This window comes from Manis pentadactyla, chromosome 4 (genome assembly GCF_030020395.1).
Source record: "Manis pentadactyla isolate mManPen7 chromosome 4, mManPen7.hap1, whole genome shotgun sequence".
NCBI classification, from domain to species: Eukaryota; Metazoa; Chordata; class Mammalia; order Pholidota; family Manidae; genus Manis; species Manis pentadactyla.
In genome coordinates this window covers 146,727,489-146,742,528 of record NC_080022.1, presented here as the reverse complement: position 1 = coordinate 146,742,528, position 15,040 = coordinate 146,727,489, and the positions used below count along the sequence as shown (strand labels likewise).

At 48.1% G+C, this 15,040-nt stretch overlaps 2 protein-coding genes across 2 annotated transcripts; both read right to left on the bottom strand.

The window, feature by feature from the left end:
• Positions 1-2,192: 2,192 nt before the first annotated feature.
• On the bottom strand, positions 2,193-3,910 carry LOC130683685 (C-C motif chemokine 13-like). The gene is made up of 3 exons (XM_057501947.1): positions 3,591-3,910; positions 2,909-3,022; positions 2,193-2,472 (listed from the first exon to the last, which is right to left on the bottom strand). Exons 1-3 carry the CDS (start codon positions 3,661-3,663, stop codon positions 2,405-2,407), a joined length of 255 nt encoding a protein of 84 aa, XP_057357930.1. The 5' UTR covers positions 3,664-3,910; the 3' UTR covers positions 2,193-2,404.
• Positions 3,911-12,217: 8,307 nt separating this feature from the next.
• LOC130683684 (C-C motif chemokine 8-like) lies at positions 12,218-14,166 on the bottom strand. Its single transcript, XM_057501946.1, has 3 exons — positions 14,005-14,166; positions 13,077-13,194; positions 12,218-12,659 (listed from the first exon to the last, which is right to left on the bottom strand). The coding sequence occupies exons 1-3, from the start codon at positions 14,078-14,080 to the stop codon at positions 12,554-12,556; spliced, it is 300 nt and encodes a 99-aa protein (XP_057357929.1). The 5' UTR covers positions 14,081-14,166; the 3' UTR covers positions 12,218-12,553.
• Between the last annotated feature and the right edge of the window lie 874 nt (positions 14,167-15,040).

Sequence of the window (15,040 nt, the reverse complement as noted above, 5' to 3'; positions counted from 1 at the left end):
GCCCGATGGATTAAGAATGTGTTAAAAGGGATAAAAACCTGCCCGTGAAAGCACATGTGAGCAGATTCTTTTCCACCCTGGACTCCAGAGACCTCATGGTGTCACCTGTCCCTCCAGCCTCTAACCCCACATCAGTCCTTTTGCCCAACTTTGCCAGGTTGTGGAGGGTCTGCTTGGTCTTGATAAGCTATGTTGTTGCACTTTACATATTTAAATTTTGGAATCTTCATCTCCTGCTTCCCTGGACCTCTTGTACCACAGGAATTCCGGGGTGCAAATTTGATTGGCACTGGGGGCCTGGGGACAGGGGCATGTGGGGGGGGGAGAGCGGGCACACTTGTTGGACTTGGTGCCAGTCCTCCTTGTCAATAGGATCCAATAAATGACTGACATCTCCCAGCTGACTGCCTTTGTCCTGGGGGGGTGAGCGTGCATTCACAGCTGTGATGCAGATTCTCTGCTTCTGGGTTTGGCGGTGAGGGTAGGCTCAGTGAAGCAGCAGGCAGGGAGCTGGACTGAGTCCATGTCTGGGTGCAGGAGCCTCTCCCTCCCTTTCGTGCCCAAAGGGGCTGTCATCCAAAAGTCACAGCTGCCCTAGCGGGAGGGGATCTTGTGAGTTCTTCTGCCTCTAAGATGTTGTTAACCCCATTTGATAGATGAGGTGACCAAGGGCTGGAGAGGGACACCAACAGGCATGAGGATACAGAGCAAGTCAGGGAGAGATCTGGCACTCAAGCCCAGGGCTCCTGCTTCCCAGGCCAGAACTCCTTCCCGTGTTCCAAACTGCCAAGTGACCACCTGACCCAGCAGGGCTCAGGAACCCTCTCTCCACTGGAAAGACCCTGCAGAGTTGGTTAGCAGGAGCTTGTCCTGGGAGGGAAGGGTCCTGGTGAGTGTGCAGGCCCAGGTGGGTCCTAGATCTTACAGAGGTGCCAACGCAGCTCATCCTCTCACCTGGGGAAAGGCAGCTTTGGGAAGAGCAGGAGAACCCTTCACGAGCAGGAAGACGAGGCCCTGTCCCTTCCAGAGGGACAGTCAAAGGCTTTAGCTTGTATAATGCATGACTCTAGGGAGAGTAGCAAAGGAGGGAAGTAAATTCTGGATCTCAGGACTGGCACCCTTTAAAGGCCAGTGTGCTGGCTTTAGGGGAGAAATTCCCTGCTTTGCCCCATTTCCTCTTGCCTGGACTATTGTAGTAGGGTGCTCTCAGTTCTCCCTTGACAGCTTTATCCTGCCCATGGCCACAGGCTTCTCTTCTCGGCCTCCCCTGCCCTGGCATTCCCCTGCCCTGGCATCCCCCTGCCCTCCTGATGGCTCCAAAGCCTTCAGTACATACCTCCTGCCTTCAGAACTAACTCCAAACTCCCCATCTTGGTATTGCAGTTCCTCTCAAACCATGCCTCAACCTTCCTTTCTAAGCAACTCTAACGTTTCCATTCTGGAGCCCGAAGTGACGAAATGGGGATTTTTCCTCCAGGCCTCCTCCTCACTTTTCTATTCTGCACCTCTTCTAGAGAATCTTTGCTATGACTATGCTGTGCTATCCTCCAAGGCCAGTTGTGCCCAAGTCCCACCCTCTCTCTCTCAAGTCCAGGGCTAACTAGGACTGGGGCATCTAGTGGTCCCCTGGGGGTCAGGTGCACGTAATGTCTGTATTACTCTGGGGACTGCTCAGTGCCGGGAGGCATATGGGTAGAGGCCAGTTAGAAGCTGATGCTAGCGACTGGAACACTCGTTCTAGAATATGCTGGGATGGCAAGCCAGGCCTTCCCTGACACATTCAGAGGAGCCCAGGTTGGCCACTGGAAAGGCCTCGCTATATCCTCATTCCTCTGGCGCCCCTGCCATCCACCTGCACCTCGGAGCACTGCTTACTGGTCGGGCTAAGAAACACTGTTAGAGATTTTAAACAAAGTGTATTTTCTGCAAAGAGTCAGCAGGCTTATGAATTGCATTCTTCTGTTACATATTTAGTAACACCTTCCAATCACAAGGCACTCTCCTCCCTAGACTGCCTTCATCTCCATGATCCTCAGGGAATGCTCACAACCCCTGGAAAGTTAAGCAGGAGGGAGACCTGCTCCCTCCAGGGGAAAGATCTGGGGCTCATCAAGGAACCAATTGGCTTGAGCTCTTGCTTTTTTTTTTTTTAAAAAAAGATCACCAGTATTCAAAATAAACACCAAACCAGCAACAATTCAAATACTATTAAATATTACTTATGACATAGTACATTTTATATCCCAAACAGAAACCACCCTACTTGAAAATGACAGCAAAATTAGTCCAGGGTATAGACAGGAAGGCTGGAGGAGAATAAACAGTCATTTCTCATACTCCAGCTTCGTCTCAGTGGTTGGAAGAGTTCTAGTCTTCTGGGTATGAGATTGTTGATCTAGGTGTTTCATGTAATTCTGGACCCACATCTCCTTTGGGGAGACACAGATGTCCTTGCCCAGTTTTGTTCTGAGGCTGAGGGTGAAGGAGTGCCATACAGTTAGATGGAGCTCTTTGAGGGTTTTACCTAAGAGATGACTCACTGGATTCCAAAACCTGCTTGGCCCACATGCTGTAGGTAAGGGGGCCACGCTGGGACAAGAGGAAGTAGGGGTGTGGGAAGAAGGGGCCTGTGGAGGTAGTTGCCATTTTTGCCACCCTAGGAGGAGCTGGCCTGGCATCTGCCAAAGCGGCGTGGGGGTGTGAGCTAGGCTGTTTAGGGAGTGAGGTGGCCCTCTCTGGGCCAGTTTATGATGTAATAATAGATGGCTTTGGATTACATAGTCTGGGTAGATCTTATCCTCTGATATAAGATCCCAAATTAGCCTGACGTCTGTCTTCTGGGGCAGAACTTTGAATTGGAGGTGGGGAGGGAAGGGGAGGGGGGAAGGAGGACGGGTTTTCTACCCACATGACAGCTTCTGGGGACATTGGCTGCTGGTGATTCGATAGCTCTTCAACTTCTGCAAGGGGATCCTCTTATTATTAAATGTAAAACAGCAAGTGGACAGGGCAATGAGTGCATCTAGAAATAAAGTCACAAAGAAAAGGCCTTTTAGGAAGTGCTCGGGTTTCCTCAGCATGAATGCAGCAGGACGTGTCTGTGGGGGAAGGAAAGCAAAGAGTTAGGAATGGATCTGATGTGCCCCAGGTCCAGTGCTTCCACCCCGGTCCCGAGGCGGGGTGGGACCTGGAACATGTGGCTTAAGATTTTGAAGTCCCTTCTCTCAGCGGCACGGTGGGGATGCCTCACTGCTGAGCAGGAGAGGCCAGTGTGACAGGTCCTGGATATGGCCCCCAATCTGCAGAGTTTGGGAAGATCAACTAGAGTCAAAGAGAAGACCCTGGATTTGGAGAGGGCAGCTTAGGTTTTATTCTGGTTCTGGGATGACTGCAGGTGTGGGGGTAGGACCCCTCCTAGGCCCCACCTGGGCTTCAGCTGTCTGTCTATAAAATTAGATGTGTTAAGTGCAGCTCTGAGGATCCCTGGTGCTCTGATAGGCTCAGAAGTGGGACAGTTTGACTTAGGCCTTCCAAAAAGGAGAGAGAAATGGAAGAAGAGGGAGGGAAAGAAGGAGAGAGACGGAGCTTACCTGGCTGAGCGAGCATCTGGGTGCTGAAGGTGGCTGTTGTGAGCAGCAGGCACAGAAGCGCTGCAGAGACCATCAGGTCGGAGGCTGGGCGTGGGACCTTCAGGGCGAGATGGGTTCTGAGGTTGGCTCAGCCTGTCTGCTCCTCCAGCTGCTCTGCCTGCCTTTTATAGGAAGCAGTCGGTGGGGGAGCTCCCAGAGGGATGGACAGGGTCATGGTCAAGTCCAGATGGAGAGGGGTCCTGAATTTGCTGAGCTGGAGGCTGGGCTTCCAAGGAGTTTTCCAGGAAATGCAGGCGGGAAGCTGTGGGCTGCAGCAGGGCGGGCACGGTTTCCTTCCAGCTGCCCAGGCCAGAGGAAGCGGGAACACAGATGTGCCGTCACCACCCCAGGCAGTGATCCAAGGAGCTGTTCCATGGCCTTGCTTTCTCCAAAACGAAAAACAACCCCCGTAGAGAAAGAGCACTGTGCAAGGGCTTCACACAGTTTGTATTTAGTCCTGACAAGGTGTCCCCCATTATCGCCACACCCATTTACAGATGAAGACGCTGACAGTAAATAACTTGTCCAAAGTCTCTTGGGGAGTGAGTGGTGACAAGGGAAGAGAGAGCCGGTGTGCTTACATATGAGTACAGGCGACTTCACGCTTGCATTGAGCTGCAGAACCCTCTTTCCACCCAAGTTTTATGAGGAAGTCCAATGCTTGAGACAAATCAAAGACACATTCTGATGACAGGGGCTCCTCACATAACATGCTTGTGCGATGTCCCCTTCTACCTCTCAGGCCCATGGAGATAGAGTTGAAAAGCACTGATTTGCCCAGGCTCCTTGTTTTCCAGAAGCACTATTGAGTTTCTAGAGCTGTTGGCAGGAGGGGGTGGGAGAGAAGGGCAAGGACGTGGTTCCTTGCTTCTGTGACTGGCTCCCTCCTGTGACGGATGTGTGCCCTAGCCAAGAATGGGGGCTGCAGTGGGCATGGTGGGAGGCCAGGAACAGCGGTGGACTCCCACTGGAAACCTACAGGGCCCTCTGCCTGAGTGACCCACTCCCCGTCTCAGTCCCGGCTCCCAGACTTGGCTCACTTCTTGCACCTGCCTGGAATACCCTCCCCTCGGTTTTCCATTCTGGTGAATCCTTCCACTCTGGCAAAACTCCAGTGAGAGTAAAAGCAAGGAAATAAAGAGCTACGATGAGCGAAATAGAAAGTGACATATATTAGAAAGGCTGGACAAATCCCAAAGTTGATTCTTTGGCCAGTCAATAGTGAAGCTAGCGCTCTCTTGAGACTGACCATGAAAAGAGACAACAGTAGAAATAGAAGAGGGTGTCACCACTCAGCCTGCAGACACCAAAAAGAAAATGAGAACCTTATGCCAATAACCAGAATTTGGATGAAATGGATGAATTTCTAAAAAAATATAATTTACTATATTGCAGGAAAAAATGAAAGAGCAAGTCACTCTAAAACTATTAAAGAAATTGGATCAGCAATTGAAGATCACTCTGAAAACATTCAAGAGTTCTAACAGCTGGCTTTTCCAAGCATTCCAAGAACTCAATTCCAACTTCACACAGTCTCTTCCAGAGTATATCAAGAGTGTACATTCTTCAGATTGTTTTATTTATGAGTCCTACATAATTTTGATACAAAAACTTGTCAAGAACCACATGAGAAAAGACTGCAAGCTGTCCTTCCAGATGCATTCTATTCTCGCCCATCCTCTTTTCGGGAAGCCAACCTGTGTGGATCACGTTAATGGGACTGCAGGTCTTCTAGCTTCAGGTTGGGCTCGGACACTGGGAGCCTCTCAGGCACTGGAGAGGGAGAAGAGAACAGCTGAAGCACCCATTTCTCTGCTATTCCTCCTGGATGCAGCCCTCAACCAATGGCTTTCTCATCTAAGTGGCCTTTTTCATCTAGTTTCGGGGAACCAGTGCCTGTACTTTAGGGGTGGTCACCACACTGTTACTAGCCTCTGAGGACTGAAGCACCCCTCTGGTTTCTTTACACCCAGACCACATCTTGGTAAATAGGCTCTTAGGACACCTTCCTCAAATCATTCAAGTGTTACCTATTTCTTTCCAGGATCGTGACCAACATAGGTTTAGGTACTGGAAATGGCTCCTGGAAGTAGACCTTCTAAGGGGAAAATGGAAGTTCCTATGGCCAGGATCCTCACCCAACCCTAAACTACTTGATGATGTAATTGGCTTACTGCTTCACACCCAGAGGCAATAAGCTATTATTGACTGAGTCACTATATAAAGAGCTGTGCCCAGTGCTCTGGGTAGAGGCAGAGATGGAGGAGCATTGTGGACCTGCAGACTGCTGGATGCAGACATGATTCTTGTGCTCAACCTATCACCAGGAGAATAAAGCACAGGTATAAATCCTTTTACCCCAAGAACATTCCATTGTCATTTCTCAGTCTCACCGAATCCATAGTGAACTTGCCTGGGGCTGAAACCTTCAAGCAAGACACCTTCCAAACAGGGTTCTGGGGTTGGGTTGCTTATATGTTTTAGAAGCACCACAGTGGCATCTGTTAGCATCATGAATACTTAAGCTGTTACCAGTAGTTGTACAGCAGACTGTGTTTTGACAAGCCCTCAAGATGATTGTGATGTGCACTAAAGTTTGAGGATCATGGAATTACAGCATATCCCCTGGCCTTCTCTGATCTAAAATGAAGCCTCCAGAGAGCTCTTAAGGATGCTGCTCTTTCATCAAGGCCTCATCAAAGCATCCCTTAATGCCTTGGTAAAGGAAGTGTGTCTGGCCTTTCCTGGGAGTGCATCTTGCATACAATAGATCCAACCAAACAGATCTACTTTCCTGAGCCTTTGGACTCCTTCCTAACATCCCAGGGATGTTTCAGCATTTCAACTTCATTAACCGTAGGCTTATTTTCCAGTCTAGACTCCAATCAGCCAATCTAGCTGAACATTAACATCACTCCCAGGCACTAGTGCCAACACATTAAATCCTGAATCCTGGGCAAATATGCCCATGTCAATGAATTTGACCAATTGCACCTTGTATATTATTCTTACCTCGGATCTTCCTCCAAACTGAGTAGGTGAGACATTCAACCCACACATATGTAAGGGCTCCTGTCTGTCCTTCCCTCTGCTTCAGGACCTAATATCTCATGGGAAAGTGTGTTTAAGAGCCTGTAATCTGGGTTCAATCAGACATGGGTTCTAGTCCCATATCCACCATTTACTGATTATGTGATTTGGAGGAAACTGCTTGGTTCTGTTAGAGGAAACTGATGGCTAATTATTCCGGCCTTGTGATGTGAGAATTGAATAAGACAATGTGTGGAAAGTACCCAGCACAGGGCCAATGACATCCATTTCTGACCAGTTCCCAGCTGATGCTCATGCCTCTGGTCAGGCTCATGCCACTGTTGTAATGGAGCTGGTTTGGATCTCAGTGGGAGGAATGGGATCCGGGGGTTGCAGAGGCTGGACGATGGTGCTTACCAGGCAGCAGAGACAAAGTGGGCACAATTACTCCGAGGAGCCCCAGGACTGGAGTGCCAGTAAGTGTTTTGATCAGCAGGAATCTGTGACCGTGATTATGGGCTCCCTAGGCATGAGATAGATGAGGTGCTTACTAAGATACTGCTTCACTTTAGCAGAAAATTCTAGGTTTCATGGGCAGAAACCTAATGTAAGTCTATAGAACAGAATCATGGCCTTTCACCCAGTTACTAGATTTAAGCCAGTTCATAGATCCGGAGTGCCTAGAAGGGTGGGACCCAGTTCCCTTTTAGGAAGGACCATGCAATGCTAGGTTGCAAGATTAAATATAGGACACTTAATTAAATTTGAATTTCAGATTAACAATGAATACATTTTTAGTATAATTATACCCTTGGCAATATTTTTGCTAAATCTAGAAACTCACAGGTTTATACTGTAAATCTTCCCCAAGCCTTCCCCAGAGGAACCTGCTGCCATATAACCAGGGTGACTCTGCACTGGGGAAAGAAATACTGAGACCTTCTGGGATTATCTGATATTGGCTTTAAATGGATGGTATTCTCTGGACCCCTGAAAATCCGGTCAACCCACCACTCAGAGTGAGAGTTTATGGAGGTTCTATACCAGTTACTCAGTTATGCCAGGGCAGAGCTCAGCTAGCTCTTCTCCGGCTCAGTCACCTTTATACAATATAAGTCTCCTAGAACTATAGAATCCTGTGATTTTGGAACCATTAAGTTGCTGTGGCATCCTGCAACGTGCCTGTAGCCAGGGGAAATCTTAGTTCCCTGCTGTCTTAGATGAGAACATGTAAAGTTGGCTTCACTTGACAATGTGGTTTTCAGAGGCTTGTTTACCCACTGAAGTCTGTTCTCATGATTTTTCGGGAAGCCCTGATGTGTAACAGATTAAAAGTAAAATTGCTCAGGGAAGCAGAGCTGGGCCACCTAGTGCTTAACACTTCTCCCTGTCCATCTCACTGTACTCTTCAGGGTTCTAAGGACTATTGAGCCACAGCAACCTTTGAACTTTATAGAATGGATACCCGACCACTGGAGTGGCTGATGGAAAGGGAGGGGGCCAGCACTGACTGGCCTTCTCTGCCCTCAGACTCGGTCTCTCCAGAGAAAGGCAAAGCCTGCAGAGGAAGAGGATACTGTCATTTTGACCCTGGAGGAGGAAAGTCCATCTACCAGCCCTGAAAACAGTGCAAGACTGCTTGCCTTCCTTCTTGCTTCTGACCACCTTCTCTCCCAGATCCATGTTTGCTTCTAATAGCTCATCCCCAGTAACATTCTTCTCATCTGGCCCAAACAGGAATTACTCGAGGCCTGGCTTACATTGTGTGTCACTCACATAGGCTTCCAGCTGATGCCAAATCTTTCTCTGAAATGGTTAAAAAAATTTTTCTTTAACAGAAAACAAAAGCACTAATAAAAAAGGAACATATTGATAAATGGACTATATTAAAATTAGGAAGCTGTTTTCATCAAAAGGCATCTTTAAGGGTGTGAAAAGGAAAATCACAGATTATGAGAAGATACTTCAATTAACACACCTGACCAAAGATTCCCATTCAGCATATAAAAAATGCTTCTAATACATGAGAAAAAGATGCCAATCTAAAAAATCTTAAAAAATGGACAAAAGACAACATGGACTAGGACCCAATAAAGGAAGATATTGAATAAACATTTGAATAGATGCTCAACTGCACTAGTCATGAGTAAAAGGTCAACTTAAACCACAATTATCTGGATTACATGCAACTATCCTCATAATCAGAATGGCTAATTTATAAAGAATGACAGTATGAAATGTTGCAGTACCAAATGTGGAACAACTCTACCTCTCATACACTGCTGGTGGAGTGAATGTAAATTGGTGCAACAGCTTTGGAAAATATTTGGCAGTATTTTGGAAAATTATTGGGTGGTTGAACGTATGCTCAACTTGCACATATCTATGATCCATGTATGTAGTTCAATCTGTCAATTATCTATCTATCCATGTATCTATTATCTACCTTTAAAACCTTGAGTTCACATCAATACCTCCAGTTTCAGGCCAACACAATAGTATTTTTTCTAGCCTTCCAACATTCCATTTTTCCTCTATGGAAACTTCTCCAACAGCAAGTGACTTGGCATCCATTATCTTCAACACTTTTACTTATTTACTAAATTCCTCTCCATGTCACCATTTTAGTAGCTATGTGGCTGACTCAGTCCCAGTTCTGTTGGTCCTGACTTGTAAGCCACCCTCATACCCAGTCCGGCCAAATATGCTGGTTGAGTCCATGGTCTTGGCCCCACCGTTGGCCCCAAAGGGCTCACTGGTCTGATCCCCATCCCAGCCCCAGTGCTGGTGAATGCATCCACCCAATGCCCAACTGAATTGCTGGCCCCGACCAGTGAATTTGCCCAGTGATATCCAGAGATTGACCAAGAGGAAGGAGAACAAATGTTGACTGTATCAAACAATGAATCAGTAAGACAGAGCCTGAGACAAGGACCAGTGTGTAGATAGTTTCATCTGGTAATTGTCCCCAGGGATCAGGACTAAGAATGAGATGGAGAAGGTGGAGAGGCCAACGCAAGTATACATAGTCAAGGTCAGCATCACGGGCAACGGGAGGGATTCTCCTAGGACTACCTGAGAAGCCTACAGATGGCTCCCAGAGTCAGCCTGCGGGAGGATGGGCGGCAGAAGTCTTCACTTCTCCATCCTTCACTGGTGGAAGGTGGAACTCACCCAGAGAGTTCCCTCCCCAAAACATCTGAGTCTCATGATGTGCCTGCCAAGCCAACCCCTGACCCTAGATGGCACCCAAAGCAAGAAGCGAGGAGACACAGAGAGCAGATGTCAAGAGAGTGAAGTGAGTCGTAGCCTGTAGCAAACCATCTGCCTGAGCCAAGGGCAAAACCAGAGGTGAGCCCAGGAGAGTGCCTGTCGGCTTCAAGTGACTTTCCCAGTTCCTGGCCCCCTTGACAAGGGGATGAATCGGACTCACAGATATGAACCAGTCAACGTAAGGGTGTTGATTTTCAAAACACCAATATTCTAATTAAAGCACATAAAACAATAATGTAAATGAAATGACACATTAGTTAGGACATTGGTGTTTAATGTAATTAAACAATGTTCATTGTGATTTGAAATATAATGGCATAATGCCAGAGTGCAGATAGCTGGGCAAAGCTCAGAGCAAACAAATGGGCCATGGCCTGGTGTCAGTTTGGAGTGAGTCTTCATGCCTTGGATTTGTGGTCCAGCTGCTTCATGAAACCCTGGGTCCAGATCTCATGGCCAGCTGGGCCTTGAGGCTGTGGAAGAGAGTAGTTGGAACTGGATAGAGCCTTTTGTGGCTGGGAAGTGTTCCTCTTACCCAGCGGACACTTAGGTGCCTTATTGTTCTTGGGCTTGGGTCACTCTGCTGGCTTTTAGTGGAAAGCTTATCTCCAGGCAGTTGACATATCTGACTTACAGGTTTAAGGCAACTGGCTGGCTCGGTGGTTTGAGTCACAAGCACTTTACCTCCCCACCTTACTCTAGCCAACGGGCTTGACCAAGTTTCCAAGAGATGTGGTTCTGGAGCTGGAGGGGGCTTGTAAGGTCACCTGCCAGATCCCCTCACTTCCTGCCTGTGACGCAGCATTAGCTCCAACCTTGCGCGGCATCTTAACACCAGAGAGAGATGCGCCGGAAGTGACAGTGAGCGTCAGGATCAGTTCTGGGATCAGAACCCGTCTCCCGCCTTGCCATGCTTCCCAGCGAACTGGAATTGTGGCATCTCTCCCTGTGACCACAGTGACAGGCGCTGAGGAGCTGGATCAGCAGGGCAATGATCCTCTTTCCCTTAGAGTGAGGGGTGTGGCCTTTGGGCCTCAGAATGGTGGCCCCATGTCTCAAAAAGAAGCCAGCTATGCTCAGAAAATACAAAGGAATCCTGACTTTAAGAGTCAGTTAAGGAAAGGAGTTCCCATGCCTTCAAATCAATGCTTGAGAGTTTTTAGGATTTAGGGGTTAGTTTTTAGGAGTTGGGGGCACAGTAATGGAGATTGACTCATTCTGTGCCTCAAGGACATCTGCCCCGTCCGTGGTTGCTTTGTGAGATCTTCCGAGAAGGATGTATGTCCCGGGTCAATTGTTCTCCCCTTTCTGTAACATTTGACTTACCGCTCTGTCTGGCCTATTCTTCCCAGCTTTACCCTCATGACTCATGACCCCCCTGTTCCAGAGCCCCTGCCTCTCCCCCGCACCATTTCAGTGGCCTGCTCTCTCTCGGCCCTCCCTCCCACACTCCACCCTGTCCTCAGACACCAGGTTACTCCTCCTGATGCCCACCTCTGCCCATGGCCCTTCTTTCTTGCCTAGCAAACCTCTTACCCACTGACTTCTGAATCTGAAATTCAAGAGCCCCTGAAATCTGGCTCCAGCCATTATTTCTAAACCCCAAACTCCTCCATCTTCGCATAGTCCGGCCAGATGGAGTTCCTTCCTCCAGCCTACAACCTTCCTCTCCCTCCTGCACCAGCTCTGAAGAACACTTTCTATTTGCCACTGCATTGCACAGACCAGTCCTATTAAAGACTCATCTTCAATGAAAAGCCTTAAGTGGGCTTCTAGGTGATAGACATCTAATTTCCCCTTAGATTTGGCTTCACTCCTCGGATATTACAGGTTTGAGAATTAGTTAGATGGAGACAACCTGGGGTCATGGAGAAAAGTGTGAAGACTCCTGCAAGAGATCAAGAGAGAGCCTGGGCAAAGAGGTGTGGCGAGAAAAGAAATGGGCTTCAAGCTCCTATTGAATAAAGGCAGGTGGTATTAGGGGCTGGAGCCAACGGGCTGAACAGCCTGGTCTGTCCTGCTAGATTCTCCATGAACCACAGTTGTATCCAAAAGACTTCTTAGAGGCTGGCTTCCAAGCCCTGAATTGCCAGCCATTGCTGCCTTCCTCCCTGCCCGGTTTAATGTTACCCCATGAAAAATAAGACCAAGTTGTTTAAAACTATGTATTTTTTCTCTTAGAAAATTCCACAGTCGTCTAATAATAATAATTTCAACAACAACACTGCACAGTACACCTTTGACATACAGGAGCCCTGATTTCCTAAGAATACAGACTTGTTTTCCTCTGATGACCCACAGAGGGTCTTACAGCACTACGGACAGGTGTGGAGAAACAGTGACATCACGCCATGAACTTAACTGTTTTCACAGAAGAGAAAACATATCACCGGACTTTGTATTTCACATTCATTAGGATTTATGGCAGGTACAGTCAAAACATCAATAATTTAAATATAATTAAATATAATTTAAGGAATATTGTTCCTTTAATTATTAAACGAAGTACCTCTTTTTGGATATTGTAATAAAATAATATCGCTCTGCACCTAGGCAAGGCAGGGGAGAATAAAGAGAATTTTCCTCAGGCTCTGACTGTCTCTCAGTCCAGGTATGAGGGTTCAAGGCTTCAGCATTTGGGACTTTCGGTCCAGATGCTTCATGGACTCCCAGACCCATTTCTGCTTGGTGTCAGCACAGACCTCCTTGCTCAGTTTAGTCTTGAAACTGTGAGGGGAGAGGGCACAGTTAGATGGAGTGCATTGAGGATTTTGCCCCTTGGCCCCTAAACCTGATCAGCCCTTGCTCCCTGGGTGACGGGCTTGGATTAGGACCAAAGTAAGTGGGGGTGGGGGATATGGGAGGTAGAGGCCACAGAAAGCAGCTCTGCTCTTGTTGATCCAGGGAAAGCCCCCCAGGCTCCTGGCTGGAGGAATTTGGGTGACCTGACCAAGCACCCAGAAGGGGACCACAGAGTATGGACTCCTTCTGTGGGCTTTGTTTCTCTATGGGGTAAAGGGCTTTTTGCATTAGGTGGTATATTTTTCTGACTCGTTTGGATGTGCATCCTGACGTCTTTCCCTTGTATAGAACCCCAAAGTCTGACAACTTTTGGCTGTGGGCACCAGGGGATGTTCTACTTACATCACAGCCTCCTGGGGACACTGGCTGCTGGTGATTCGGCTGTAACTCTCCAGCCTCTGCATGGGGACCTTCTTATTGACCACACCAAAGCAGCAGGTAATCGGGATGGACACAGAATCTGCAAAACATTTCACAAAAAATGAGTGATATATGATGTTTCGTAAGCATGCATTTCTAAGGGAAGGAGGAGAAGGTGGGAGAAGACAAACACATGAGCTCTGTCTAGGACCCACCACTCCCACGTTCAGTGCCTTATTCTGATCCCACAGATAAAATGTTACCCTTGAGCTGGTTTCCTCTATTGAACTATGGGGCCCCTAATTGTTGACAGGGATGGAGAAATCTTGAGTAACAAGATGAATCACTAGAAGGTCTCCTGATCCCAAACCTCTGACACTGAGCCTAAGTTCTAAGACCTTGTTTCCCAGCTTCTCATACCCATGGGTTTTAGAGCCAACCTGTGTCACATGCTGAGATGCCTCTGGGTCCTTCCCTCCTTACACAGCCACTGTTCTGGAAGCTACACTGGACTATAATCCAAAATATGAAACCTCAAGCAATTGTTTATTCCTCTCCACTACTGCCTGAAATGTCCTTCACATCCCTGATGAGAAATGGTGCTTCCTTCTGTGACACATTCCCATGCAATGTGAGTGCCATTGAGATGGTGGCTGCATTCAGTGTCTCTTCCCAAAGCTGGTGCCAGGACTGATCGCGGGGACCAGCCCCAGCAGCCTGGGTGTGTCTGGCTCTGGCTCTGGCCTGACTAGCTGTGACACGGTGGCTCTTCTTATTTCCCATCTTAGTCTCATTTTCTTCGGCTTTGCCATGTAGCCTATGCAGCAGGCACGGGGTGACTCCTGCTGGGAGCTAGTATCTGCCCAGATGTCAGTTCAGACGTTAAGCCTTAGGAAGAGAGGAGCCTTACCCGGCTGAGCGAGCACCTGGGCGCTGAAGGCGGCTGCTGTGAGCATCAGGCACAGCAGGACAGCAGAGCCCTTCATGCTGGAGGGTGAGCACGGGAGCTGCAGCTGAGAGTGGGAGGTTTCAGGGTTGGTCTCAGCCGCTCTGCTGCTCTGGTGGCTCTGGCCATTTTGCCCGCCTTTTATTGGGAGCAGAGAGCGTGGGCAGGGTCCTGATCAACGAAGGATGAAGTAAGACCCTGAGTATGCTGAGTAGGCACCAAGCTGGGGTGATTTCCCAACACCGAGAGAGGGACGCTCTGCAGTTTCTATCATTTTCTTAGACTATGTGGAGCAGTGGTGGAAGGGTGTGTGACTGTGTCCAGCAAAGTATAGGAAGTAACCTCATTGGACTCTTAAGGACAGTGATTTCTTTGAAATGGAAAATGATCTGTCAGAAAGGAAGAATGGAAGCTAAGGTCATAGTGGAGTACCGAGAACTGAGGGCCTGACCCTCCCCAGGACCCAGGAGGCCCACGATGGCACCTTTTGTCTTAGCACTCTCTATCAGACTCTAGTCCCTTCCATCCTACAGTCAGGCTCCTTTAGAAGCCCACACAGGTGGCTTGCGGGAACCTGGGCAGAATGGGAGAATGCAGGAATCTTCAAGTCTCAGTGCCCTGGAATCTTGTGGCATGCAGCCTAAGAATGACAGCACGTGCTGATCGTGTGGGATGGTGGTTTCCAAATATTTATTCAGGCATTCAAGTTTCTCTCCAAGTGAAATCATATAAAGAAGCTAATATTTCATGCAGATCCAGGTAGAAATGGTTTATCTGAAAAATGCCTCCCAATTCCCTTCGTTCACACACAGTGGAGCAGGGAATGGGGGCTCAAAGGGAAGAAGTTAGGTTTGCAAATCACTGACCTTTTCTACTTTCCTCCTCTACGTATCTACCATTATAGAATATAGAAGTTCTACTGCCCTAAAATCCCCTGTTTTCAACCTGTACATCCTTTCTCTTCTCCCCCACCCCAAATCTCTGGCTATGACTGATCTTT

Coding starts and splice junctions, on each gene's coding strand:
- LOC130683685 (XM_057501947.1), bottom strand. CDS start 3,663: ATGGTCTCTGCAGCGCTTCTGTGCCTGCTGCTCACAACAGCCACCTTC. Junction 3,023..3,590: donor CCAGATGCTCGCTCAGCCAG/GTAAGCTCCGTC, acceptor CTTTATTTCTAG/ATGCACTCATTGCCCTGTCC. Junction 2,473..2,908: donor ATGTCCCCAGAAGCTGTCAT/GTGGGTAGAAAA, acceptor CTTCACCCTCAG/CCTCAGAACAAAACTGGGCA.
- LOC130683684 (XM_057501946.1), bottom strand. CDS start 14,080: ATGAAGGGCTCTGCTGTCCTGCTGTGCCTGATGCTCACAGCAGCCGCC. Junction 13,195..14,004: donor CCAGGTGCTCGCTCAGCCGG/GTAAGGCTCCTC, acceptor AATGTTTTGCAG/ATTCTGTGTCCATCCCGATT. Junction 12,660..13,076: donor TGTCCCCAGGAGGCTGTGAT/GTAAGTAGAACA, acceptor CTCCCCTCACAG/TTTCAAGACTAAACTGAGCA.